Source organism: Salmo salar, chromosome 02 (assembly GCF_965601325.2).
Source record: "Salmo salar chromosome 02, fSalSal1, whole genome shotgun sequence".
In the NCBI taxonomy this organism is placed as follows: Eukaryota; Metazoa; Chordata; class Actinopteri; order Salmoniformes; family Salmonidae; genus Salmo; species Salmo salar.
The window spans coordinates 26956155-26983956 of NC_138292.1; the positions used below are offsets into that span (position 1 = coordinate 26956155).

At 42.2% G+C, this 27802-nt stretch overlaps 2 protein-coding genes across 2 annotated transcripts; one reads left to right on the plus strand and one right to left on the minus strand.

Moving 5' to 3' along the window:
* Positions 1-154: 154 nt before the first annotated feature.
* Positions 155-10315, plus strand: LOC106578256 (B-cell receptor CD22). The gene is made up of 6 exons (XM_014156918.3): positions 155-289; positions 406-783; positions 8686-8949; positions 9127-9396; positions 9572-9671; positions 9987-10315. The coding sequence occupies exons 1-6, from the start codon at positions 232-234 to the stop codon at positions 10054-10056; spliced, it is 1140 nt and encodes a 379-aa protein (XP_014012393.3). The 5' UTR covers positions 155-231; the 3' UTR covers positions 10057-10315.
* Positions 10316-18864: 8549 nt separating this feature from the next.
* LOC106578249 (sialic acid-binding Ig-like lectin 14) lies at positions 18865-27532 on the minus strand. Its single transcript, XM_014156906.3, has 9 exons — positions 27415-27532; positions 27066-27137; positions 25941-26288; positions 25622-25852; positions 20572-20841; positions 20356-20443; positions 20205-20250; positions 19625-19986; positions 18865-19511 (listed from the first exon to the last, which is right to left on the minus strand). The coding sequence occupies exons 1-9, from the start codon at positions 27494-27496 to the stop codon at positions 19445-19447; spliced, it is 1566 nt and encodes a 521-aa protein (XP_014012381.3). The 5' UTR covers positions 27497-27532; the 3' UTR covers positions 18865-19444.
* Positions 27533-27802: the final 270 nt, after the last annotated feature.

The following is a 27802-nucleotide window of genomic DNA, read 5'->3' on the forward strand; positions in this document are numbered from 1 at the left end:
GCTTGATTAAAGACAGTAACATTATAAGCCAGCAACAGTGCCTTGACTTTTTGTTGCAGGCTTATAATGTCAATGCTTTTCTACACGTCTATTTTTGTTTCTCAACATCCTTGACCAGTTCCTAGTTAGGAAAAAGAGAAGTGAGTGACAGACAGAAAGACAGACACTGTCGACGTCTTCGCTGCTAATGTAAAGAAGGACAGTGAGTAAGGGAGTGGGGGTGCGTCAGAGATGGCTTTGGGAGTCTTCCAGACTGGCTGGATAAGGCTGCTCTCACTTATCCTGCAAGGTAAGAGTGACATCATATTCATCATTATCATACGGAATACACTTTTAGCATGGTATGTGAATAGACATACCAAGTATTGTATTGTAAATCATATTAGTTCATTCCTTGTATCCCAGGCTGCTCTGTGGGTGTCCTCTGTAGTGACTGGGCTGTGCATGTCCCCTCCGCTCCCCTGTGTGCCGTGGCTGGCTCGTCTGTGGTCCTCCCCTGCTTCTACGACTACCCTCAGCCCTACAGGGTGCTGTCTGAGATGTGGTGCCGGGACCAGAGCCGCTGCATCACCCCCAGGTACGTGTACCATAGCCAGGGCATCTTCCCTGAGCCAGCCTCCCAGGGCAGAGTGGAGTACCTGGGGAAGGAAGGAACCAGGAACTGCTCCTTGAGGATCTCTGATCTGAGGAGGTCTGATAGCGGGACATACGTCTTCTATTTTATCACCAACCACCCAGTGGAGAAGCCCCCTGGACAGCCTGGAGTAACCCTGCTAGTGGCAGGTAAGACCACAGTGCTTATTATATGTTTTTTTTTACATGTATTTTGTGTAAATGGCCTTGTGGTCAATGATTATATGTAGATAGCAACTGACCAGTGGCGAGTTAATAAAGCCGCATTGAGTTAATAAAGCCTCATACAAACATGGTCTCTTTTGAGTTTTCTTGAGTAAGGCAGCTCCAAAATGCAGGTGTTTCAGCCTAGCTCAGTGCTTTCTGTGGTGGTGGGGCAGGCAGCGTAAAATACAGAGCATAGGGGTTAGTAATGTTCTCTTGGCTCAGTGTTCTGTCACTCATGAGGACACTATGTCACAACAAAGTCTACAGGGGAGAGCTCGAAAATTCATGCCCACTAGGTGCTGCCACAGATTTGCATTAGAAGTGCTCATCCAAGAAGGCTCAAGGTCATTGGCCACAGATACAATTATGTCAAATCACGTTATATCTACCGTAGCTTTGATTGGACTGATCATGTCAACATCATACTTTCAAAATATTAGCTAGCAAGCTAGATAAGCAGTCATCGTCATGAATCAAGTCGACAATCTACTGGCAAATCCTTTTCAATCCTTGTCATAGGAAGATAAATTATAGATAAAACGTATCGGTGCTCATTGGCCAATTCAACAATAAGTTGTTTGGAAGCAATCAGTGGCTAACTGCAAGCATTGCAAAGCAAGTATTAGCCTGCTATTCAGTGAAGTGGATGTGTGGTCCCAAGTCTAAGATTAAGGGTCTCTTTTCCTAGTTTAAAATGATAAACTTTCAACATTGGCCATGCTGTCAATGAAGCATGTGTCACGTCCTGAACAGCAGGTGGAGTAGGTGTATAAGTGTTGGTCAGGGCATGGCAGAAGAAGTTGGGTTTTCTTTGTTCTGTCTAGGTTGGGTGTTTCTATGTAGAGGTAATTGGGGTGGACTTCCAATTGAAGGCAGCTGTGTGGTGTTGCCTTTGATTGGAAGTCCTATATTAGTTGGGTGTGTTTGTCTGTGTGTTTGTGGGGAATTGTTGTGAGCACTGCTTTTTTTGGTCTAGCCTGCTACACTGGCGTATCGTGAGTACTGTTCATTGTTTTGTTTATTGTTTTTTCAGTGGATGCTTTACTCCTTTTTTTTAAATTAAAATATGAGCATCCATATTCCCGCTGCGCCTTGGTCCTCCTTTCAACAGCACGATGGATTATGTGACAGAATTCCCCACCAACACAGGACCAAGCAGCGGAAGAATTCTGGCGAGGACTGGGGAACACGACGGGTAAGGGAGACCGAGAGGCACCCCCAATAATTTTTTAGGGCACAAGGGCTGTGTGACGGGGCAAGATTGGAGACCCAGGCCAGCGCCCCGTACCCTTGTTAAAAGTAAACAGACTGGACAGGTCCCGTGCTTTGGGGTAGGTGCCATGGTAAGGCCTGGTATTTTTAGGCCAGTAGGCTCAATACCAGCACCCCGCACGTGCCAGGGGAAAGTAGGCATCGAGCCAGCACCGGAGATGCCAACCCTGCGCTTAAGACTGCCAGTGCGCCTCTACGGTCCGGTGTTTCCCGTTACACGCACTAGCCTTGAGGTGCGTGTTCCCAATCTGGTACGCCCAGTACCAGCACCACGCACCAGGCTTCAAGTGCGTAAACCCAGCCTCGCCAGTCAACAGTCGTCAGAGCTGCCCGCCAGTCAACAGTCGTCAGAGCTGCCCGCCAGTCAACAGTCGTCAGAGCTGCCCGCCAGTCAACAGTCGTCAGAGCTGCCCGCAGTCAACAGTCGTCAGAGCTGCCCGCAGTCAACAGTCGTCAGAGCTGCCCGCCAGTCAACAGTCGTCAGAGCTGCCCGCCAGTCAACAGTCGCCAGAGCTGCCCGCCAGTCAACAGTCGCCAGAGTGGCCAGACTGCCCTGAACTGCCGGAGTGGCCAGACTGCCCTGAACTGCCGGAGTGGCCCGACCGCCCTGAACTGCCGGAGTGGCCAGACCGTCCCGAGCCGCCGGAGTGGCCAGACCGTTCCGAGCCGCCGGCGTGGCCAGACCGTCCCGAGCCGCCGGACTGCCCGGACCGCCCCGAGCCGCCGGACTGCCCAGACCGCCCCGAGCCGCCGGACTGCCCAGACCGTCCCGAGCCGCCGGACTGCCCCGAGCCGCCAGACTGGCCGGACTGCCCCGAGCCGCCAGACTGGCCGGACTGCCCCGAGCCGCCAGAGTGGCCGGACTGCCCCGAGCTGCCGGACTGCCCCGAGCTGCCGGACTGCCCCGAGCTGCCGGACTGCCCCGAGCTGCCGGACTGCCCCGACTGCCTGGAACGGCCAGAACCTGAGCCGCCTCCAACATAGGTGGGTTTGGAAGGGGGGGTGTAGCACAGTGCCGTCGTTGACGGCAGCCACCCTCCCTTCCCTCCCTGTAGTTAGGGGGAAATTTTCGGGTTGTTTTGGGTGTTTTGTGTTTTTCTTTTGAAGGTGCATTCGGGGTCTGCACCTTTAGGGGGGGGGGGGTAATGTTACGTCCTGACCAGCAGGTGGAGTAAGTGTATAAGTGTTGGTCAGGGCATGGCAGAAGAAGTTGGGTTTTCTTTGTTCTGTCTAGGTTGGGTGTTTCTATGTAGAGGTAATTGGGGTGGACTTCCAATTGAAGGCAGCTGTGTGGTGTTGCCTTTGATTGGAAGTCCTATATTAGTTGGGTGTGTTTGTCTGTGTGTTTGTGGGGAATTGTTGTGAGCACTGCTTTTTTTGGTCTAGCCTGCTACACTGTCGTATCGTGAGTACTGTTCATTGTTTTGTTTATTGTTTTTTCAGTGGATGCTTTACTCCTTTTTTAAAATTAAAATATGAGCATCCATATTCCCGCTGCGCCTTGGTCCTCCTTTCAACAGCACGATGGATTATGTGACAGCATGATCTTTACCACGCTCAAAACAACTGTTAACTCGGAACTGCAAAATCTGACTTTAGTGAGTTCAAGACAACTCGGAACTCGGGGAAAAACAAGCTACGAATGGGAAAATACGTTTTGAACTTTCATCCAGCTCCGAATTGTAAATCCGGAACTCGGGCCTCTTTCTACAGCTACGACCTGAAGATCACTGACGTGAACCGTCGCTGGAAGCTCCGGACCGTGAACCGTCGCTGGAAGCTCCGGACCGTGGACCGTCGCTGGAGTCACTGGACTGTACACACGCACTGGTGGACGAGTGCGGGGAGCCGGCACAGGAAGTACCGGGCTGGGAAGGCGCACTGGAGGCCTGGTGCGTGGAGCCAGCACAGGTTGCACCGGACTGATGACACGCTCCTCAGGGCGAGTGTGGGGAGCCAGCACAGGACGTACCGGGCTGGGGAGGCGCACTGGAGGCCTGGTGCGTGGAGCCGGCACAGGTTGCACCGGGCTGGTGACACACTCTTCAGGGTGAGTGCAGGGAGCCGGCACAGGTTGCACCGGACTGGGGAGGCGCACTAGAGGCCTGGTGCGCGGAGCCGGCACAGATTGCACCGGACTGATGACACGCTCCTCAAAACGCCTGCGCTGCAGCATACTCCTAGCCAACATCACTCTCCGATATCCCTCCTCAAACTGCTCCATCGACTCCCAGACGGTCTCTGGCTCTCTCCTCGGCTCGGCCGCCTGCCCCTTGTGCCCCCCCCAAAAAAATCTTGGGGATGCCCTTGGGTTGTTTGTGGCCGTAGACCCCGGCGTCGTCGCTGTCCTCCTTTACTCCTCGGTGACTCCCGTCAAGGAAGGGTCTCGCATCCACCTAGTATCTCTTCCCATGACCAACTTTCCTTCATCTCCTGGGCACGCTGCTTGGTCCTGTTTAGGTGGGATATTCTGTCACGACCGTCGTATGAATAATTGGACCAAGGCGCAGCTAGTGTAGAGTTCCACATTTTAATGATAGTGAAACTTCCACAACAACAAAGATATAATGATCGTGAATTACGTAGCGCACATAGCCACTCATACAAAACAATATCCCACATAGCAGGTGGGAAAAAGGACACAGTAAGTATGATCCCCAATTAGAGGTAACGATATTCAGCTGCCTCTAATGGGAACCATACACACACACCAACATAGAAATATAATACCTAGAAACCCCCCTAGTCACGCCCTGACCTAAAACACCATAGAGAACCCCGAGGGCTCTCTATGGTCAGGGCGTGACAGTTTGTCACCGTTGTAGTGCAAATAATGTATTGTTTAGTGTTGTGTTGTGTAGTGGCTTTGCTGGCATGCAGCCCACAATTATTAATTTTTTGCCCCACCAAGATTTACATGCTAAAATTGCCACTGTCAGGGAGATATGTATACTGTAGCTAAGAAAGTAATACAATGTGTATGTTTTGTAGTGAGCTGTTAGTAGCCCATGTACCTCACCCTAATAATTTGGTCCCTTTCCCCTCATAACTTAGCCACCTGTTCTGACTTGGTGGTGCACCTATAGCCTGTTTTTAAGAAATGTCATTATTGAATATTGTAAGAGCTTTCCTTGTCTGCTTATATGCCCCTTTATTTATCCTACAGTTCTGACTTGGTGTACAGGGAGAATACTGTAAGAATGGCCCATGCTCTGAATTCTGTTGCTGTACATTTCAAAAGTGCTGAACAAATAGTTATATTGACTACGTCCGTCTTAGCTCGCTCATTAATGTCTTAATCAAATTACGGATTGCCTCTTATCCGTTCATCGTTCCCTTATGCCATAGTTTGTACATCTCAATTGTCAGTAGAAACCACATTTGTTTAAGCAAGTCAGCCATATCAGCTGTTTTTTAAAAGGCAGTAAATTAGGCTGAATGAATTGTTTCGTAGCCTCTGGTAAGGATTAACTCCATGGTGATGAAAAGAAAGCTCTGCTGTTGGGACAGCTTTATGTAGGCCCTAACAGTTTGTGGGCACCGTTTGTCACCATTATAGTGCAATTAATGTCATAATCCATGTATGTAGGTGGCAGGGAAGTCAGGCGCAGGAGAAACCAGAGTGGTTAAAAAATGGAGTATTTATTAACAAAACTAACTCCAAAACCAACGTAGAAAAATAATCCGGGTCAACAATAACCCGTCGCACACCGATACATCAACAACACGTACATAACAAACAATCACTGACAAGGATATGAGGGAAACAGAGGGTTAAATACACAACATGTAATTACTGGGATAAGAAACAGGTGTGTAAGGAAACCAGACAAAACCAATGGAAAATGAAAAACTGATCAATGGTGGCTAGAAGACCGGTGACGTCGATCGCCGAGCATCACCCGAACAAGGAGGGGCATCAACTTCGGTATAAGTCATGACAATTAATGTATTGTTTAGTGTTGTCTTGTGTTGTGCCTTTTCTTGCATACATAAAAAATTGTTTTGAGTTTCCTCACCAAGATTTGCCACTGTAACTGACGTATGTTAAAGGAGGGATGCTGTAATGCATCGTTGCATGTTCAAAACATACAATACCAGTCAAAAGTTTGGACACACCTACTCATTCAAGGGTTTTTCTTTATTTTTACTATTTTCTACATTGTAGAATAATAGTGAAGATATCAAAACTATGAAATAGCACATATGGAATCATGTAGTAGCAAAAAAAGTGCTTAACAAATCAAAATATATTTTAGATTTTAGATTCTTCAAAGTAGCCACCTTTTGTCTTGATGACGGCTATGCACATTCTTGGCATTCTCTCAACCAGCTTTACCTGGAATGCTTTTCCAACAGTCTTGAAGGAGTTCCCACATATACTGAGCACTTGTTGGCTGCTTTTCCTTCACTCTGCGGTCCAACTCATCCCAAACCATCTCAAATGTGTTGAGGTCGGGTGATTGTGGAGGCCAGGTCATCTGATGCAGAAATCCATCACTCTCCTTCTTGGTCATATAGCTCTTACACAGCCTGGAAGTGTGTTGGGTCATTGTCCTGTTAAAAAACAAATGAGAGTCCCACTAAATGCAATCCAGATGTGATGGAGTATTGCTGCAGAATGCTGTGGTAGCCATGCTGGTTAAGTGTGCCTTGAATTCTAAATAAATCACTGACAGTGTCACCAGCAAAGCACCCCCACACCATCACACCTCCTCCTCCATGCTTCAAGGTGGGAACCACACATGCAGAGATCATCCGTTCACCTACTCCGTTCACCTACTCTCACAAAGACATGGTAGTTGGAACCAAAAATCTAACATTTTGACTCATTAGACCAAAGGACAGATTTCCACCAGTCTAATGTCCATTGCTCGTGTTTCTTGGCCCAAGCAAGTCTCTTCTTCTTATAGGTGTCCTTTAGAAGTGGTTTCTTTGCAGCAATTCGACCATGAAGGCCGGATTCACAGTCTCCTCTGAACAGTTGATGTTGAGATGTGTCTGTTACTTAAACTCTGTGAAGCATTTATTTGGGCTGCAATTTCTGAGGTTGGTAACTCTAATGAACTTATCCTCTGCAGAAGAGGTAACTCTGGGTCTTCCTTTCCTGTGGCGGTCCTCATGAGAGCCAGTTTCATCATAGCGCTTGATGGTTTTTGCGACTGCACTTGAAGAAACTTTCAAAGTTCTTGAAATGTTCCAGATTGACTGACCTTCATGTCTTAAAGTAATGATGGACTGTCATTTCTCTTTGCTTATTTGAGCTGTTCTTGCCATAATATGGACTTGGTCTTTAACCAAATAGGGCTATCTTCTGTAAACCACCCCTACCTTGTCACAACACAACTGATTGGCTCAAACGCATTAAGAAGGAAAGAAATTCCCCAAATGAACTTTTAACAATGCACACCCATTAATGGAAATGCATTCCAGGTCACTACCTCATGAAGCTGGTTGAGAGAATGCCAAGCATATGCAAAGCTGTCATCAAGGCTGGTTACTTTGAAGAATCTCAAATCTAAAATATATTTGATTTGTTTAACAGGATTCCATATGTGTAATTTTATAGATTTGATGTCTTCACTATTATTCTACAATGTAGAAATAGTAAAAATCAAAACCCTTAAATGAATTGGTGTGTCCAAACTTTTGACTGGTACTGTACATTTTGTGTGTAACTATTTGACTCATGAGAATAGGAGAGCTGTTGAAGTTGTGGTCAGCTTCCAGCTTGTCTGCACAGAGATCAGGTCTGACCACAAGCCTCAGAGGTTCCAATGAAATGGATGTCACCATCATTTCTGAGTCACTCTGAGGAGAGGAGCCATTGCTTCCTTGTTTCAGTATGATCACATGATTCAGAGAGACTCTCATAGTGTTCTTACAGTTGCTCAGAAAGTTTGTCAATGTCTCAATATTTACACATTTTCTCATTAACTTACTGGAAGTCTTTCTGAGTAATAGTGACAATGCTATTGATATCTGTATGTACAGTACCAGTTGTTGACAACAACAGTGAAAGCTCTCTTGTAACTAAGAAGTTATTGTACTTTAAAACCTGATGGCATGTCCTACGACCACAATGACTGTATGCAAAAATTGCGGAATTGTAGCAGGAAGTCACATGGCCTTGACTGTCGGTATGGAATGTCCTGTGGGTGACCACCCACCGCCTCTGACTCACAATAATGCCCAGACAACCTCCACTACAAACACAACAACAACATATGGATATACATTTCAGTGTATTTCCATTTAAAACAGGAACAGACAAATAATCTGATGTGCCGTGTCCTGTTATCTGCCTGGTATGTCTTATTGGGCTCCCTAGTGGCGCAGCGGTCTAAGGCACTGCATCTCAGTGCAAGAGGCGTCACTACAGTCCCTGGTTTGAATCCAGGCTGAATCACATCCAGCTGTGATTGGGAGTCTCATAGGGCGGCGCACAATTGGCACAGCGTCGTCCGGGTTTGGCCGGGGTAGGCCGTCATTGTAAATAGGAATTTGTTCTTAACTGTCTTGCCTGGTTTAATAAATAAAAAAATTGCTTACACATCTCTTGTCTACTTTCAGATAATTTCAGTGAAGTTGCAGTGTCCCTCAGTCCCGCTGGTGATGTTGTTGAGGGCAGCTCAGTGAAGTTATTCTGCTGTAGTACTGCCCACACTCCAGTGGAGAGCTACACCTGGTACAAGACTGGAGGCTCCACGGCTGGTGATAAGGGACAGACGATGACTATCACCAATATCAGAGCAACAGACAGTGGAAACTACTACTGTGAGGCCCTGACCACCAATAGACCAATCCACTCCTCAGCGTTGTCTATTAATGTCCAGTGTAAGTACTTTGAAATCACAATCACAGATAATGAATGAATCAGTAACAATGTTTGTCATGAGTTTTTTTGGGATGCTCTTTGACAGGTTAGTATGTACCAGACATCTCTCATTTTTACCCAAATATAGGAAACTATACTGTAAAAAGAACGTTTTTTTTACCTTTCTCTGCCTTCAGATGCTCCAAAGAACACATCAGTGTCAGTCAATCCTTTTGGGGAGGTAGTGATGGGCAGCTCTGTGACTCTGTCCTGCAGCAGTGATGCCAACCCTGCAGTAGAGCGCTATACCTGGCTTCAGAGGACAGAATCCCAAGCTTCACTGAGAGGGTCAGGGCAAAGTTACAGCATCACTAACATCAGCTCTGAGGGCAGTGGGCAGTACTGCTGTGTAGCGATGAACAAGCATGGATCACAGAGCTATACTGTTACCATGACTGTGGGGAAAGGTAGGTGCAAGGGGATGCATTGAAAATATACATTATTTCTAGTCTAGTCTGTAATAAAACATCACGATTATGCCACCTGTTATTGTAGCATTTTCCATTGAAACACATGACAGTATGTACACGAGTGTGAAGCTATCCCTGGCCTATAGAGCTTACAGTAGTTTATTCTCTGCAGTAAATGGCCAGTCCTCCATATTGTGGAGGAGGGTGGTGCCAGTGGGGATCCCCATCGCTCTGACACTGATCATCATTATAACATTGGCTTGCATTAGGAGGTGAGTGATAAAGTTATAATATGTTTAAGAGTTAAAATTACAGTGATGTGATCTGTAATCTCTTTATGTATTGGTTTGTGCTGTATATAATTCTACAACTCCAGTACCCTTGAGAGTTTTCTTTTCATTTGATATCTACAGTATAACTTTATATTGTTATAACTTTATATTGTTATACTGTTATACTTTATTTTCTACTGTTATATTTTATATTGAAAACATTATCAACCAAAACAGAGAATCTCCAGTAGAAAATAAAGTCAACATACCAGGTTTATTAAATTATGTCTGATCTATAACAACTTTTCCCTACAGGAAAACTCTCCCATCATCAAGTCAACAAGGTTACAGTCTTACAGAGACCACCATCCAGCCATTACCATAATACTACATAAAGGATGACCATAACAAATGAGACACTTAAATGAACAGGAACTGAAAAGGAACTGAATGAACTCTGCTGGGAGATGTTGTGCCCAGTTTACTGTCACATAGTGGCACTGTTGTGTAGCTGTGTCCAGCTGTATTCTTAAATAACATGTACAGTAATATCTGTAAAATGTACTGTGCACCTCATTTCAGCTCTCTACTGTAGAAAATAAGTAATTTTACTGTAATAGGCCTACTGTAATTTACTTATTTTATGATGGAGAGTTGTTGAGTACTGGATGACCAAAAGTGAAACGACAACCAGAGATTAGTTTCAATATATGCAAATATATATTTAAATTGAATTACAATCATATAAAAAGGTAACATAACATACTGTATATATAACATAACCATATGTCACAATGCCATTTTTATTTTAGTTTTAAAATGAACCTTTACTTACCTAGACAAGTCAGTTAAGAACAAATTCTTATTTACAATGACGGCCTACCCCGGCCAAACCCCAACGACGCTGGGCCAATTGTGCGCCGCCCTATGGGACTCCCAATCACAGACGGATGTGATACAGCCTAGATTTGAACCTGGGACTGTAGTGACACATTTTGCACTGAGATGCAGTGCCTGCATTAAGCTCTTGAAGTTTGAATTGAGTGGCAAAATAAATAAGTCAACAACAGGTTGCAAGTTCTAAAAATTATAATTCTCCTCCATTAGTGAATACAAACTGAATTACTGAGACCCTCTCAGCCTGGTCAAAAAGGAGGTCATAACAGTACATAATTAATAAAACCAACAAACTAAACAACCAAAAATACAGGTTCTGGTGCAGTCAAGGGAAGATCTAACAAAATATTAATTCAACTTCAATTCAAGATAAATTAACAATATTCTCTCAAACTTAGTCAGATAGTTACAAACTAAACCCATCACATGGTCACTTCCCTCTTACCAGCACCTTCCCCCGGGCGGCTGAACCTCAAACAAAAAAATAAACTGTCATCCAATGAAATTTCAGGATCAATCATTCAATTTTAACAAGATAGAAGCATGCACAAGCAATGGATGCTCATCGTCACACCTGAGACACATACTGTACATTACAAGTACAGTACAAGACATTTACAGTGCCTTCGGAAAGTATTTAGACCCCTTGACTTTTTCCACATTTTGTTAGGTTACAACCTTATTCTAAAATTCATTAAATCATTTTTTCCTCATCAATCTACACACAATATACCACAATGACAAAGAAAAAATCATTTTTTAGAATTTTTAGCAAATTTATAAAAATTAAAACTGGAATATCACATTTATATAAGTATTCAGACCCTTTACTCAGTCCTTTGTTGAAGCACCTTTGGCAGCGATTACAGCCTCGAGTCTTCTTGGGTATGACGCTACAACTTGGCACACCTGTATTTGTGGAGTTTCTCCCATTCTTCTCTGTAGATCCTCTCAAGCTCTGTCAGGTTGAATGGGGAGTGTCGTTGCACAGCTATTTTCAGGTCTCTCCAGAGATGTTCCCGAAGCCACTCCTGCGTTGTCTTCGCTGTGTGCTTAGGGTCATTGTCCTATTGGAAGGTGAACCTTCACCCCAGTCTGAGGTTCTGAGCGCTCTGGAGCAGGTTTTCATCAAGGATCTCTCTGTACTTTGCTCCGTTCATCTTTACCTCGATCCTGTATGGTGGTTAATTTCTTTACTATCAAATGAGGAGAGACAAACTTATCACACAAGTTATACTTAAACTAAATCTTTAATCACTTATTAATAAGGGAGCAGGTCAATACAACGCACACATATAAAGTGAATCGATTGAGTGCTCTACGATAATGATGGCTGGTCATGGCTGGTCGACGATTCACGCTTTTAGGGTTCGTTCCTTTCATCCTTGTCAATCATTGGCTCATTGGTGAAATTAGCATTATGACAATATCTTTAATTAAATAATTCAAAAACCTTTATTAATGCAATTGCAGACAGAAGTTGACAATCAGGAACATAGCACACATGTTTCCGAGTAAGTTCTGCATCAAACAAAAGGTCTCAAGTTGTTTTGTTGAACCCCAAGTCCAGCCCTGGTGATGTCACTACCTACGTCATTACCTTTTTACTCCTGAGACCAAAACCATGCCTACAAAGCTATATAAACAATGGCTTTTAGTGTTATCTAAAAACTTTGCAGTAAACGTCCACTCCGCAAAGTTGATTTATTGTGGAATGTTTGACTAGTCTTATCTCCTTCACTCCTCTGCAGAGTTCTGTCTCAGTCACACATTTCTAAGAGGGGTCTTTTTATAATATGCAGAGAGAGAGAGAGAACTAGAAAACAACTGTGGAACAATTCTAAACCTCTATAATGAATATATATATTGGGTCTTATAACCCCTCCCCTTCTATTAACACAACATAAGCATACTCAATTATTCCAATACATCAAACATTTTGGTACAACCCTTATCATGACCCCTAGGTGAACCCGACAATGCTCAGATGATTTGTTGAGAGCCCTGAGACAAAAGTACAAAGGTATTTTATAGCCAAGATACACCCCTTTCAACCTACATGACAAACAACAAATATATAGAATGGGTCACAAGGTTAAGATTTATGAAAGATACCTATAATACATAGCAGACAGTATCTGCTGTGTCAACAGTTTTTATTGTGAAGTGTGGTGGCTAATTTCTGCATTACCAAATGAGGAGAGTTACAAACACACCAGTCTGAGTTAAACTACATCTTTAATACTTAAGATACTTTTGCAAAAGCACTTGACCTTCAATAATGCACTATCTCTAATGAACCATTGAAAAAGGGTGCCAACACAATGGCTACTGAGATATTTTATACCCAAGAACCACCCCTTCAACGTACATGATGAACCACAGATCTTAGGAACAGTTCACAAAGGGACCTTATACTTTAGAAAGGAGTATCCACAGCCAGATAGCATTCGCTATAAATTATCGTTCAGTTTGGTTCCTAATGATGAGGTTCTAATCTCGTCCCTGGTACTTCATAGAACAAAAACACAATTTCATCCAATGGCATATATCAATTGTCAACTCTAGATACTCCCATCTCAAGTAAACCCCCTCTTGACCCCACTCCTGGACAAGCTCACGGAGGGGAGTGACTTGCGCACAGACAGTGTGGAGACAAATAATTGGTTCCCCATTAATCACGCCATCCCTTCACATGGTTTAACAATAGGTAAAGACACATTCACATATGAAGACAATGTTTCATTCTGACTTCTCCCCTCTCTGGGCCCTAAGTGACTGAGCCCTAGCTAAGGGAAAAGTACAACTGTCAACACCAGAGTCCAAAGGGCACGCCATCCTAATGACAAGTATCTCACATAAGCATATTATACAAATAAAACATCTTAATTATCTATGTTACCCAACTAATTCTGATTCATCTGCCACAGTAGAGACCAGTGTCTGGCCCCATATAGAACAGAAACATTAACTCATGCACTGGAATGCTCTTTAGGTTTTATCACCCAAAAGACATCGTAAATCTCCTGTCAGTGTTATCTCCCAGAGGCCCATCCTCAGTAGAACACACACACACACTAGTTAATAATACTCTATTCTGTTGCATAAAACAACCATTTGATGCAATAAAAGTATTATAACGTAATTTTTCCACCATACCCGACTAGTCTCCCAGTCCCTGCTCTGAAAAACATCCCCATTAGCATGATCCTGACACCACCATGCTTCACCGTAGGGATGGTGCCAGGTTTCCTCCAGATGTGATGCTTGGCATTCAGGCCAAAGAGTTCAACCTTGGTTTCATCAGACCAGAGAATCTTGTTTCTCATTGTCTGAGAGTCCTTTAGGTGCCTTTTGGCAAGCTCCATGCGGGTTGTCATGTACCTTTTACTGAGGAGTGGCTTCCGTCTGGCCTCACCTACCATAAAGTCCTGATTGGTGGAGTGTTGCAGAGATGGTTGTCCTTCTGGAAGGTTCTCCATACTCCACAGAGGAAGTCTGGAGCTCTGTCATAGTGACCATCGGGTTCTTGGTCACCTCCCTGATCAAGGCCCTTCTCCCCCGACTGCTTAGTTTGGCCGGGAGGTGGTTCCAAACTTCTTCCATTTAAGAATGATGGAGGCCACTGTGTTCTTGGAGACCTTCAATGCTGCACAAGGGTTTTGGTACCCTTCCCCAGCTCTGTGCCTCGACACAATCCTGTCTCGGCGCTCTAGAAACAATTCCTTTGATCTCATGGCTTGGTTTTTGCTCTGACATGCACTGTCAATTGTGGGACCTTATATAGACAGGTGTGTGCCTTTCCAAATCATGTCCAATCAATTTAATTTATCATAGGTGCACCCCAATCAAGTTGTAGAAACCTCTCAAGTATGATCAATGGAAACAGGATGCACCTGAGCTCAATTTCGAGTCTCATAGTAAAGGGTCTGAATATTTATGTAAATAAGGTATTTATGTTTTTTTTATATTTAATACATTTGCAAACATTTCTAAAAACTTGTTTTTGCTTTGTCATTATGGGGTATTTTGTGTATATTGCTGAGGATTTGTATTTATTTAATCCATTTTAGAATAAGGCTGTAACGTGACAAAGGTGGGAAAAGTCAAGGGGTCTGAATACTTTCCAAAGGCAGTGTAGATCTATTACCATAACTACTTATTAATTGCACACTTTACATATCTTAACTTGCGTTCCAATGCAGCTTAGTTTATTCAACATTATGACAGGATATGTTCAGGCTTCAGGTTTGGCAATCTGATTACAATATTTTTGCTGGTAAAGTAGTAGATTACCGTTTTTTTTTGTAATCTGTTACATGTAACATGTAATCCGTTACTCTCCAACCCTGCCTGTAGGCTATATTTTAATACAGTTATCTCTGTTTTCATTTGAAACATATTTTTATCCTTAGCTTGTTTGTAACAATTGCAAAGACATTGGCAACTTTAAGTTTTTGGCAACTTCATGTTATTGGCGGTCACAGAGAGACAGATACATTTCTTGATTCTATGTTTAATGGATATCTTCTGTGTATAATGTGAAGCGGTAGGGAAAAAATGCATCTAATGACGCACTTAGCTGTTCTACGACTGGTCTAAGGCACGCGGTAAATAACGAGCGTTTTCAAGTGGAATTTAGAAACAACGGTTTTACAAAATTGCTCGGAGATATAACGATGTTCCTATGAAGGTGCTAATGATTAACTTAACCTTAAGATGATTTGAGGAAATCAGGCCCTGGCCAGGGTAGGTGTCATTTTCATCTACTTTCCTGACAGTTTAGATTGAGATTGCATTGCTTTCATTGGATATACTGTATTTCATGTCCAATTCAACAGACAGGAATTAAATTAAGATTGTCTCCAACTCTGCTGACCCATTATGTTTACACCGTAGTGCAAAACTCTTGCATTGATATTAAAATGTCTTGCTAAACAACACAGCGTTTTAACAACCTGCATCCCTATAAAGAAAGCACACACAATTTAGCACAACAAACTGACATCCCCACATAGCAAGCAGAGTTAACTTACACAGAACATCAAGAAACAGGAGTGATGAATTGAGTGGTCCACGTTTGTTCAGGCCCTCACAGTAATACCAACCTGAGTGGTCAGGAAAGACAGCCTCAAATATCTGACTGGACAGCGCTTCTCCCATTGACTCTGTACCAGGAGTAGCTCATGGATGGGTTGGCATGGCTGCTGCAGGTCAGATTCACTGAGTTTCCCTCTACCACTGGACCAGAGGGACTGAATGCCACTGAGATGTCCTCATGAGGGTCTGCAAGTGACTCGTAGCTGTAAGTACGTTATGGACCACATATACTAAGTGTTTGCACCTAGTATATGATGAATAAAAGTGACAATGATTGGTGCAAATGTTGTTTTGGCGTAAGCACTTATTACATAGGGTAGGGTTTCCAATCAAAGGTGCATCTTTCGACCAATGGGTAAAACAATATGTGTAGACACTCCTCTCTGAAAACCAAACCTCATGTCTCTATCATAATCTGTTCAATAGTTATTGGAGTTTTTACCCTTGTAGGATGGCCAAAACTAGGGTGACTAAATCAATGGAGGGCAGAGCAAAAAACAAGTAAATTATCTGGAAAATTGCATGGCATCAGCTAGGCTGGATTCTGTGCAATAAACAAGGCTACTGGCTACCTGACAGGCTCACTTTCCCGCTGAACTTTTCATCTTTCTTCTCAAATCCGCAGGACATAAAACAATATAGAGGTAAGATAGATATCAATTTTGAGACATGACATATAGTAATTTCATATTTTAGTATACACTTTTCATATTAATTCAAAATTCCTGTTCCTTTTAGAATATTTCTCACAAAAACAGCCGTATCTCTGTGAAATGTCAATGGCTTTTATTTTCAAAGCGTATTACATATCATTTAGCTCCTGTCATTGTAATTTGGCTTTTTGCAACCAGTGGAAACAACTTTGAATACGGCGACAAGAAATTGTAAAATCCTCAAAAGTCGTGAGGAGAAATCTGCATGACAATGTCATCAGAGCTTGGTGCTTATTATCAGATGTATTAGGTTAAGAAATCTGACTTTTATAATGTTAATGATATGTTATAGAAAAACCCCACTGAACAATTTAGAACAACAATAATCATATTTGTCTGGTAAAATGTATTTTATAACATAAGGAAGTGAAATTTCATCACCAAAGTGCATTGTCACCAACTCTGGTGGAAGATGGCTCATAATAATGGCAGCAATGGTGTAATGGAATGGTATCAAACACCAAACATGTGGTTTCCATATGATTGATACCACTCCATTGACTCCATTCGAGCCATTATTATGAGCCGTCCTCCGCTGATAGGGACCTATGTCAGTATGAGTGTATGGAATAGTATCAGTACCCAGGCCAAATACACTACAAACAAAGAGCTAGACCAGAAATGTAAGAGAAATTATTCTTAAAGTAAGTTAATGCTGCCAATACTCACACTGAACATGAGGGTAGTTATACACACACTTTCTCAGTGGACAGTTTGTTAGGTACACCCATCTAGTTTTGGATCGGATCCACATTTGCATCCAGAGCAGCCTGAATTCTTCTGGGCACGGAAACGTTGCTCAATTGGTATCAAGGGACCTAACATGTGCCAGGAAAACATTCCCCACACCATTAAACCTCCCCTACCGGCCTGTACTGTTGACACTAGGCAGGAGGGAGCCATGCTGCTTACACCAAATCCTGACCCTGCCATCAGCATGACCCATCCGTGACAAAGACCACCAAGTTGTGAGTTCCGAGGTGCTGTTCTGCACACCACTGTTGTACTGCGCCGTTATTTGCCTGTTTGTGGCCCGCCTGTTAGATTGCACAATTGCCATTCTCCTTCAACCTCTCTCATCAATGAGCTGTTTTCATCCACTGGACTGCCACTGACTGGACGTGTTTTGTTTGTGGCAAAAAAAATTGGTAAACCCTAGACACTGTCGTGCGTGAAAAACTCAGGAGGCCGGTTGTTTCTGAGATACTGGAACCGGCGCGCCTGGCACCGACGATCACCTCAAAGTCACTAAGGTCACTCTTTTTGCCCATTATAACGTTCAGTAACTGAATGCCTCGATGCCAGTCTTTCTGCGTTTTATAGCAAGCCACGGTCACGGGATTCAATGTCTGTAGGAGCGAACCATTTTCGTGAACAGGGTGGTGTACCTAATGAACTGACTACTGAGTTTATCTTAAACAGGACAAATCTGAGGAGGCATGTGCCCCTGAGCCCCCCTATGGGCATGATGCCTCTGCCCGTTATCTGTCTGGTATGTCTTATTGCTTACACATCTTTTGTCTACTTTCAGATAATTCCAGTGAAGTACCAGTGTCCCTCAGTCCCTCTGGGGATGTTGAGGGCAGCTCAGTGACGTTTTCCTGCTATAGTACTGCCCACACTCCAGTGTAGAGCTACACCTGGTACCTGGTGTCACCAGACATCACCGGCAACAACGTCGCCTATGGGCACAAACCCATCGTCGCTGGACCAGACAGGACTGACAAAAAGTGCTCTTCACTGACGAGTCGCGGTTTTGTCTCACTATGGGTTATGGTTGGATTCGCGTTACACAGAGGCCTGAGCTTTACACTGAGGCCTGTACTCTGGAGCGGGATCGATTTGGAGGTGGAGGTCTGCGGCGGTGTGTCACAGCATCACCGGACTGAGCTTGTCATTGCATGCAATCTCAACGCTGTGCGTTACAGGGAAGACATCCTCCTCCCTCATGTGGTACCCTTCCTGCAGGCTCATCCTGGCATGACCCTCCAGCATGACAATGCCACCAGCCATACTGCTCATTCTGTGCGTGATTTCCTGCGAGACAGGAATGTCAGTGTTCTGCCATGGCCATCGAAGAGCCCGGATCTCAATCCCATTGAGCACGTCTGGGACCTGTTGGATCGGAGGGTGAGGGCTAGGGCCATTCCCCACAGAAATGTCCGGGAACTTGCAGGTGCCTTGTTGGAAGAGTGGGGTAACATCTCACAGCAAGAACTGACAAATCTGGTGCAGTCCATGAGGAGGAGATGCACTGCAGTACTTAACGCAGCTGGTGGCCACACCAGATACTGACTGTTACTTTTGATTTTGACCCCCCCCCCCCCCCCTTTGTTCAGGGACACGTTATTCAATTTCTGTTAGTTACATGTCTGTGGAACTTGTTCAGTTTGTGTCTCAGTTGCTGAATCTTGTTATGTTCATACAAATATTTACACATGTTAAGTTTGCTGAAAATCAACACAGTTGACAGTGAGAGGACATTCATTTTTTTGCTGAGTTTATCTGTAGCATGTACTCGGTAGCTCTGCCCATCACATATTATACACTGGTTCTTATAGTTGGGTTTTAGTGGCAAAATAAAATCAACAACAGGTTGCAAGTTTTTTCATTTCTTTCATCTCCTCCATTAGTGAATACAAACTGAATTACCGAGACCCTTTCTCTGCCAAGTCAAAAAGGACAGTACATATTTAATAAAACTAACTAACTAAACAACCAAAAATACAAGATCTGATTCAGTCAAGGGAAGATCTAACAAAACTTAAATTCAAGATAAATGAACAATATTTTCTCAAACTTTGCCAGACAGTTACAAACTAAACCAGCCACATGGCCACTTCCCTCTTACCTGCACCTTCCCCTGAAATTTCAGGATCAATCAATCAATTAGCAAGATAGAAGCATGCACAAGCAATGGAAGCTCACTGAGACACATAAATTACAAGTACAGTACAAGACATATACATCTATTGCTATAACTACCCATTAATTTCATACTTTACATATCTTAACATGTGTTCCTATGCTGCTTAGTTTATTCAACATTATGAAATGATATGTTCAGGCTTCAGGTTTGGCAACAGTGGAGTAGATAACAGAATGGTCCACCTCTAATCTTTCTTCTGACCTGCAAAAAGCAAATACAGTTGTTGTATGAGTATATTCAAACATTTCAAATAACAGACTTCCAGAAATATGTTACATTGAAAAGGACTGAACTGATAGTGAGTTCACTCTTACCTGGCAGTAGGACTGGGGAGAGGGAACTGGATGCTGGCATACTGTAGGTTGTCTGTCACCTTGGCCTGTTTGGGTTTCATCTTGGAGTATACAACATCATCCCCATGGAGTCCTGAGTGTTGGGCTCTGTCGGTGGAGCTGTGGAAATGCTGGAAGTCAAATGTAGCGTAATGAGGGTCTGCAGGGTTCTGCAAAGGTGGTGGCTTGACCACAGAGTACAGAGAACTGTCTTGGGGGTGGGGGTGAGAGGGAGGCAGTTGAACGTTGGCATAGAGGGCATTTTCCTGTTGCTCCGTTCTAGTTTCCTGTGTAGCTGGGTCGTTACTGGTCCTTCTACTGGATAAGACTGGGTTTTGATTATCCTGAAAGATGAAATTAGTCAAAAACAATACAAAATGTTTGATATATTGACTACTCACTGTAGCTTCATCCATTGGTAAAACTAAGTAACATGTTACCGGGGAAGAATGAAAGCTTGCGCTTGAACGTTGTTCAAATACCATGAACCTCCAGATAACATTGTTGCACTGACATGCTATTGGTATGTTGAATTAGAGTGTATATGCTGTGTCCCATTGACCTTTTTGTCCACAGCAGTCTTTTGACATAATTTGAATGGGCTCTTCCTGTCAAAGAAAACAAACTTATTTGAGGGAACAAATCGGTATCACAAGGCCATCATACTCTACATTATGATATTGAATTGAGTACACAATGTTTCAGAGACTTACCACATCCATAGGAACACAAGAAGTATGATCACCACGAAAACTGTGGCCGCGGAACTTATGTAAACTGGCATTTGGGCAGTATTTGTATCTGAAAATGACACAGGATACATGAACGAAAACATTCAAGTCAAGGGAATTCCCACTTGAAATGTATTGGTTCAGGACAACAGGACATTTCACTGGACAGTAGAGCACAACATTTACTTCCATACTGACCCTGCATGATCAGAGACAGAACAGTAGAGTTCTGAGCCCCTTCTTTGTTCCTGGCCTCACAGAAGTACTGTCTACTGTCAGAGGAGGTTAGAGAAGTCAATCTCAACACCTCTCCTGACCCTGTCTGTGAGGTGTCTGTTCCATCCTTCTTAAACCAGGTGTAGTTCTCCACTGCTGGGTTGGCATGACTGCTGCAGGTCAGGTTCACAGAGGTTCCCTCTACCACTGGACCAGAGGGACTTATTGACACCAAGGTGTTCCTTGGGGCATCTAAAGCAAGCAGAAATATTCAAAAGTTGATACAGTTGAAGTCAGAAGTTTACATACACCTTAGACAAATACATTTAAACTCAGTTTTTCACCATTTCTGACATTAAATCCTAGTAAAAAGTCCCTGTCTTAGGTCAGTTAGGATCACCACTTTGTTTTAAGAATGTGAAATGTCAGAATAATAGGAGAGAGAATGATTTATTTAAGCTTTTATTTCTTTTATCACATTCCCAGTGGGTCAGAAGTTTATATACACTCAATTAGTATTTGGTAGCATTGCCTTTAAATTGTTTAACGTGTTATGGCTAGGGGGCAGTATTTTCACGGCCGGATAAAAAACGTACCCAATTTAATCTGATTCTTACTCCTGCCCAGAAACTAGAATATGCATATAATTATTAGTTTTGGATAGAAAACACTCCAAAGTTTCTAAAACTGTTTGAATGGTGTCTGTGAGTATAACAGAACTAATTTGGCAGGCCAAAACCTGAGAAGATTCCATGCAGGAAGTGCCCTGTCTGACAATTTCTTGCCCTTCTTGATTATCTCTATCCAATACAGGGGATCTCTGCTGTTACGTGACACTTCCTACGGCTCCCATGGGCTCTCAGAAGGCGGCAAAAAGCTGAATCGTGGCTTTGCAGGCTCTGGCTGAAAAACATTAGCGCGTTTGGATAGTGGCTGGTCACAGTACTGTGAAACTGAGGCGCGTGCACGAGTCGACTCCATTGTTTATTTTCTCTCTCTTTGAACGAAAACCACCACTCCCGGTCGGAATATTATCGCGTTTTTACGAGAAAAATGGCATAAAAATTAGTTTTAAACAGCGGTTGACATGCTTCGAAGTACGGTAATGGAATATTTACAATTTTTTTGTCACGAAATGCGGCGTGCGCGTCACCCTTATTTACCATTCGGATAGTGTCTTGAACGCACGAACAAAACGCCGCTATTTGGATATAACTATGGATTATTTTGAACCAAACCAACATTTGTTATTGAAGTAGCAGTCCTCGGAGTGCATTCTGACGAAGAACACCAAAGGTAATCAAACTTTTCTAATAGTAAATCGGAGTTTGGTGAAGGCTAAACTTGCTGGGAGTCTAAATAGCTAGCCCTGTGATGCCGGGCTATGTACTCAGAATATTGTAAAATGTGCTTTCACCGAAAATATATTTTAAAATCGGACACCTCAATTGCACAAAGGAGTTCTGTATCTATAATTCTTAAAATAATTGTTATGTTTTTTGTGAACGTTTATCGTGAGTAATTTAGTAAATTCACCGGAAGTGTTCGGTAGGAACTGAATGCGCACAACAGTAAACCGATAATCTCATAGATAACCTCACCTGAATACCATATTCATAATGTATCAAATATTCTGAACGTCACATGCTAATGTAAAAAGCTGGTTTTTGATATAAATATGAACTTGATTGAACAAAACATGCATATATTGTATAACATAATGTCCTAGGGTTGTCATCTGATGAAGATCATCAAAGGTTAGTGCTGCATTTAGCTGTGGTTTTGTTTTTTGTGACATTATATGCTAGCTTGAAAAATGGGTGTCTGATTATTTCTGGCTGGGTACTCTGCTGACATAATCTAATGTTTTGCTTTCGCTGTAAAGCCTTTTTGAAATCGGACAGTGTGGTTAGATAAAGGAGAGTCTTGTCTTTAAAATGCTGTAAAATAGTCATATGTTTGAAAAATTGAAGTTTTTGTATTTTTGAGGAATTTGTAATTCGCGCCACGCCTATCATTGGATATTGGAGCAGGTGTTCCGCTAGCAGAACGTCTAGATGTATTGACATAAAACTTCAATAATATTCCAACCGGACAATTCCAATGTCTTGAAAAACGTTATGGAACACAGCTACCTCATCACGTGAATGTGTGCCGATGAACTCATGTCATTTTCTGAGTCACCAACTTCCCGGCCTTCTTGTTCGCTCTCTGTTCACTGCAAAAGCCTGAAACAAGGTTCTAAAGACTGTTGACATCTAGTGGAAGCCTTAGGAAGTGCAAAATGAACCCTAAGTCACTGTGTGTTAGATAGGCAATGACTTGAAAAGACTACAAGCATCAGATTTCCCACTTCCTTGTTGGATTTTTCTCAGGTTTTTGCCTGCCATTTGAGTTCTGTTATACTCACAGACATCATTCAAAAAGTTTTAGAAACTTCAGAGTGTTTTCTATCCAAATCTACTAATGATATGCAAATATTTGACTCTGGGCCCGAGTATTAGGCAGTTTACTCTGGGAACGCTTTTCATCCGAAATCGAAAATACTGCCCCCTATACCTTAAAAAGTTAAAGGCACAGTCAACTTACTGTATGTAAACTTAAACCTCTCTCTCTCTCTCTCTCTCTCTCTCTCTCATAAGAAGCAGCCATATTGTTGTCAGTCCGCTAGGGACCTGTTTTTAATCTATTAGGTGCGTATGTTTATCCTGTATTACAATTTAGTTAGCAAGTAAACAAATAACTAAACCAATTTGTGTAGTACTGAATCAGAAGTAAGGCACAGGTTTTTTCAGATGCAAGGTTACCAATGTTCAGAATGATTATATGATAGGAGGTTATGATTGATAAGTTTACTGTTCATGGATGTGATAGGTAAACACCTTTAGTGTTTAATTCGGGAGATGGTAACTCTTTAAAGAACCACTCTCGTGGTGCCCCAGATTCTAATGAGTTAATTGTTACATACACTACCGGTCAGGAACTTTATAATTTAAATACATTCCAGGTGATTACCTCATGAAGCTGGTTGAGAGAATGCCAAGAGTGCAAAGCTGTCATCAAGGCAAAGGGTGGCTATTTGAAGAATCTCAAATATAACATTTATTTTGATTTGTTTAACACTTTTGTCATTACTACATGATTCAATATGTGTTATTTCATAGTTGTGATGTCTTCACTATTATTCTACAATGCAGAAAATAGTAAAAATAAAGAAAAACCCTTGAATGAGTAGGGGTTCTAAAACCTTTGGCCGGTAGTGTAATTAATTTAATCGGGTAACAATTAAACATAGTTAGGTGATTAGATGAATAACAGTCTTCAGATTAATGAAAGTAAAGTCATGAGACTCTTACCACACATCATGTTGCCTCTATATTTCATAAAACCACAACACTGAACTTTCATTGTTCCAGTAAATAAAGTGAATCAGAATATTTTCATTGGTGCTCTCAGAACAGTTTTGAATTAACCTCTCTAGGGTCGGCGGGACGAAATCGTCCCACCTACTCAACAGCCAGTTGAATCCCGTGGCGCGTTATTCAAATACCTTAGAAATGCTATTACTTCAATTTCTCAAACATATTACTATTTTACAGCATTTTAAAGACAAGACTCTCGTTAATCTAACCACACTGTCCGATTTCAAAAAGGCTTTACAATGAAAGCAAAACATTAGATTATGTCAGCAGAGTACCCAGCCAGAAATAATCAGACACCCATTTTTCAAGCTAGCATATAATGTCACATAAACCCAAACCACAGCTAAATGCAGCACTAACCTTTGATGATCTTCATCAGATGACAACCCTAGGACATTATGTTATACAATACATGCATGTTTTGTTCAATCAAGTTCATATTTATATCAAAAACCAGCTTTTTACATTAGCATGTGACGTTCAGAACTAGCATACCCCCCGCAAACTTCCGGTGAATTTACTAAATTACTCACGATAAACGTTCACAAAAAACATAACAATTATTTTAAGAATTATAGATACAGAACTCCTCTATGCACTCGCTATGTCCGATTTTAAAATAGCTTTTCGGTGAAAGCACATTTTGCAATATTCTCAGTAGATAGCCCGGCATCACAGGGCTAGCTATTTAGACACCCACCAAGTTTAGCACTCACCAAAATCAGATTTACTATAAGAAAAATGTGATTACCTTTGCTGTCTTCGTCAGAATGCACTCCCAGGACTTCTACTTCAATAACAAATGTTGGTTTGGTTCAAAATAATCCATAGTTATGTTCAAATATCCTCTGTTTTGTTCGTGCGTTCAAGACACTATCCGAATGGTAAAGAAGGGTGACGCGCACGACGCATTTCGTGACAAAAAAATTCTAAATATTCCATTCACGTACTTCAAAACATGTCAACCGCTGTTTAAAATCAATTTTTATGCCATTTTTCTCATAAAAAAGCGATAACATTCCGACCGGGAGTTCTGTTATACTCACAGACACCATTCAAACAGTTTTAGAAACTTTAGGGTGTTTTCTATCCAAAGCCAATAATTATATGCATATTATAGTTTCTGGGCAGTAGTAATAACCAGATTAAATCGGGTACGTTTTTTATCCGGCTGTGTAATTGCTGCCCCCTACCCCCAACAGGTTAAGTTAGTAGCCTATAGTTCACTGTTATTTCCTATCACCATACCCTGCCATCATATACGTCAACCTCAAACTGCTTAACTTCCCCTAAAAGTTACCACAATCTAAACACACAGCCAGGCTCAGCAAATAGAGACTGCAGTTCATCATGGCAAATTCAAATTTCTTATCTAACACATTCACATTCAGACCAAACTGACAAAGGCTGTTATGCAAGAGCACTATTTACTTAACATCCTTCTTTCATAATTCTCTGGTATTATGTTTACACATTAATGCAATGAGATATGTGCCCTTCCAAGTCAGAAGCAGCACCTCGCTCGTGCAGACTTTTGAACGCAGATAGCTGCTCCATTATTATAAAATGATATGATCTGCTCACGTTAAGTAGATCAGATATTTACTCACATTTGACATCAAGAGACACTGGAGCAGAGTTGAGATTCTCTTGACCTTGAACAGCACATTGGTATCTGCCAGAATCCTCACTGCTGGCCAGGAACTCTGTGTTGGATACTGAGTGTCCATCCCTGGACCAAACAATAGTGGGATGGTCACTTGGTGTACAGGTTGTGACACACGTTAACGTCACCCTCTCTCCCTCTCTCACAGTTGCAGGCTGTACTTTGGTTGTCAGCCCTGGTTGAGCGGAGAAAGAAACAGAGTGATCACTGAATGTTTTTTGAAGTGTTATGAGAGTCTGATTTTGTTCTGGTATCAAAATTACCTGTCAAACTTAGTGAAACACATGTTTTGCTGCTCCATGCATTCGTTTCGCCACCTTTATTAACCGTCTCAAATCTGAATTGGTATTGTGTTGCGTCACTACTAATTAGGTTATTAATTTTCAAAGTGCAGTTGTTGTCTTTGTTTCCAAGGTATTCTACACGTCCACTGTATTCCTGGGTCAGAAAGAGATCATTGTTCTTCCCTTGACTCGAGATATACCAGAAGCTATTTGTAATAGTCTGATCTGAAGGGTAGACATAACTGCATCCAAACACCACTGATGACCCTCTTAAGGCACATGGAGCTGCATCGTTAAAGGTCACCTTCCAATTACTCACACAAACACCTTTAAAAAACAACAACAACATAGCAAAAAACAATTAATGTTGTCACACATATCTACAACACTAATGCAAATACATACAGAGCCAATTTGCCATTTACAGGTACTTAAAATAACATATAATATATTGTTGCTGTCGGATGAAAACCTCCTAACTCCATTTTTGCCAACTTTCATTTTTGTACATATATTGAAAGCAGTAACTCCCCTCAATGTACTCTGAACATTTCATGACTCTAGGACCAAGAAAATATATTAAAATAGCTTCCTAATTTTCATTATTGTATGTTAATTTATGGGAAAACATGGTAATTTTTTCCATCTACTGAAAAATTTCTGTTTTGGTTTTCATCAGACAGTGATGATATGCCATTAAGCAGATCCTTATCCAAAGTGACATACAGTTAAACCATCAACCCTGGCAGTCCAAGCGCCATGCTTTACCAACTGAGCTACAGATGACCCCGTGTCTCCAACCTCATGCTGGTGCACAAACAGACTATCAGTCACTTCTGTATTTCTGTGAATTAATCGAGTGAGTTACTCTTTATTTTCAGATAAAGTCCTTACCTTTGAGGTTAATCATTTGCTAAAAATACATCTCACCATCAAGGCAACAAAACAATGATATTAGAAGAACAATATAACATATCCCCTCTGACCTCTGCAGTAGTTCCCTGTTAACCTCTTATGAGCCATACACAGTAGTAGAAAGTTTATAAATCAGTACTGACATTCACAGCATGATAGAGCATCAAAGCAAAAATATATTCTACTCACCTAGCAACGTGAGAGTAATCACCAGCATCACACTGATCGTTTTCAAGAGCCACATCGCATCAAACTGAAACACTTTGATACAAAATAGCACAGAATGGAATTACTTAACTTAATACTTAATAAGTCAATCATCAAACAGGCTCAAACAGTGTTTTCACTGAAAGCAGGTGTAACATTTGTCTTTGTCTCTGAAGAGTTTTCTCACAACTTGGATACAGCTCTACATCATCTAGTCATTCTGTCTTTAAATTCTCACAACAGATAGACTGAACATCACTATGCACCAATGTTGCACCAGTTAAAGGAAAGAAAACACATGAAACTCTACAGAGACAACAACACTACTTACCCTCCTGCAGAACGTGTCCAGAGAGAATGACCAGCAAATAATCATGCAAATAAATACCATGGAGAGATGTGGTAATAACCATGTCACAAGCAGAATGTAGACGATTGGGTTAAGAATGACTTGTGTCGTTGTAGCCTTTTGGTGCTATTTTCCTTCCTGTTATCATACACTTTTCATCTTAAGGGGGTACAGTAACATAGAAATATTATAATAATTTCTTCCCCTAACCTGGACAACACTGGGCCAATTGTGCACCGCCGTATGGGACTCCCGGACACAGCCGGTTGGGATACAGCCCGGAATCAAACCAGGGTCCGTTGTGATGCCTCTAGCACTGAGATGCAGTGCCTTAGACCGCTGTGCCACTCAAGAGCCACTAAATATACAC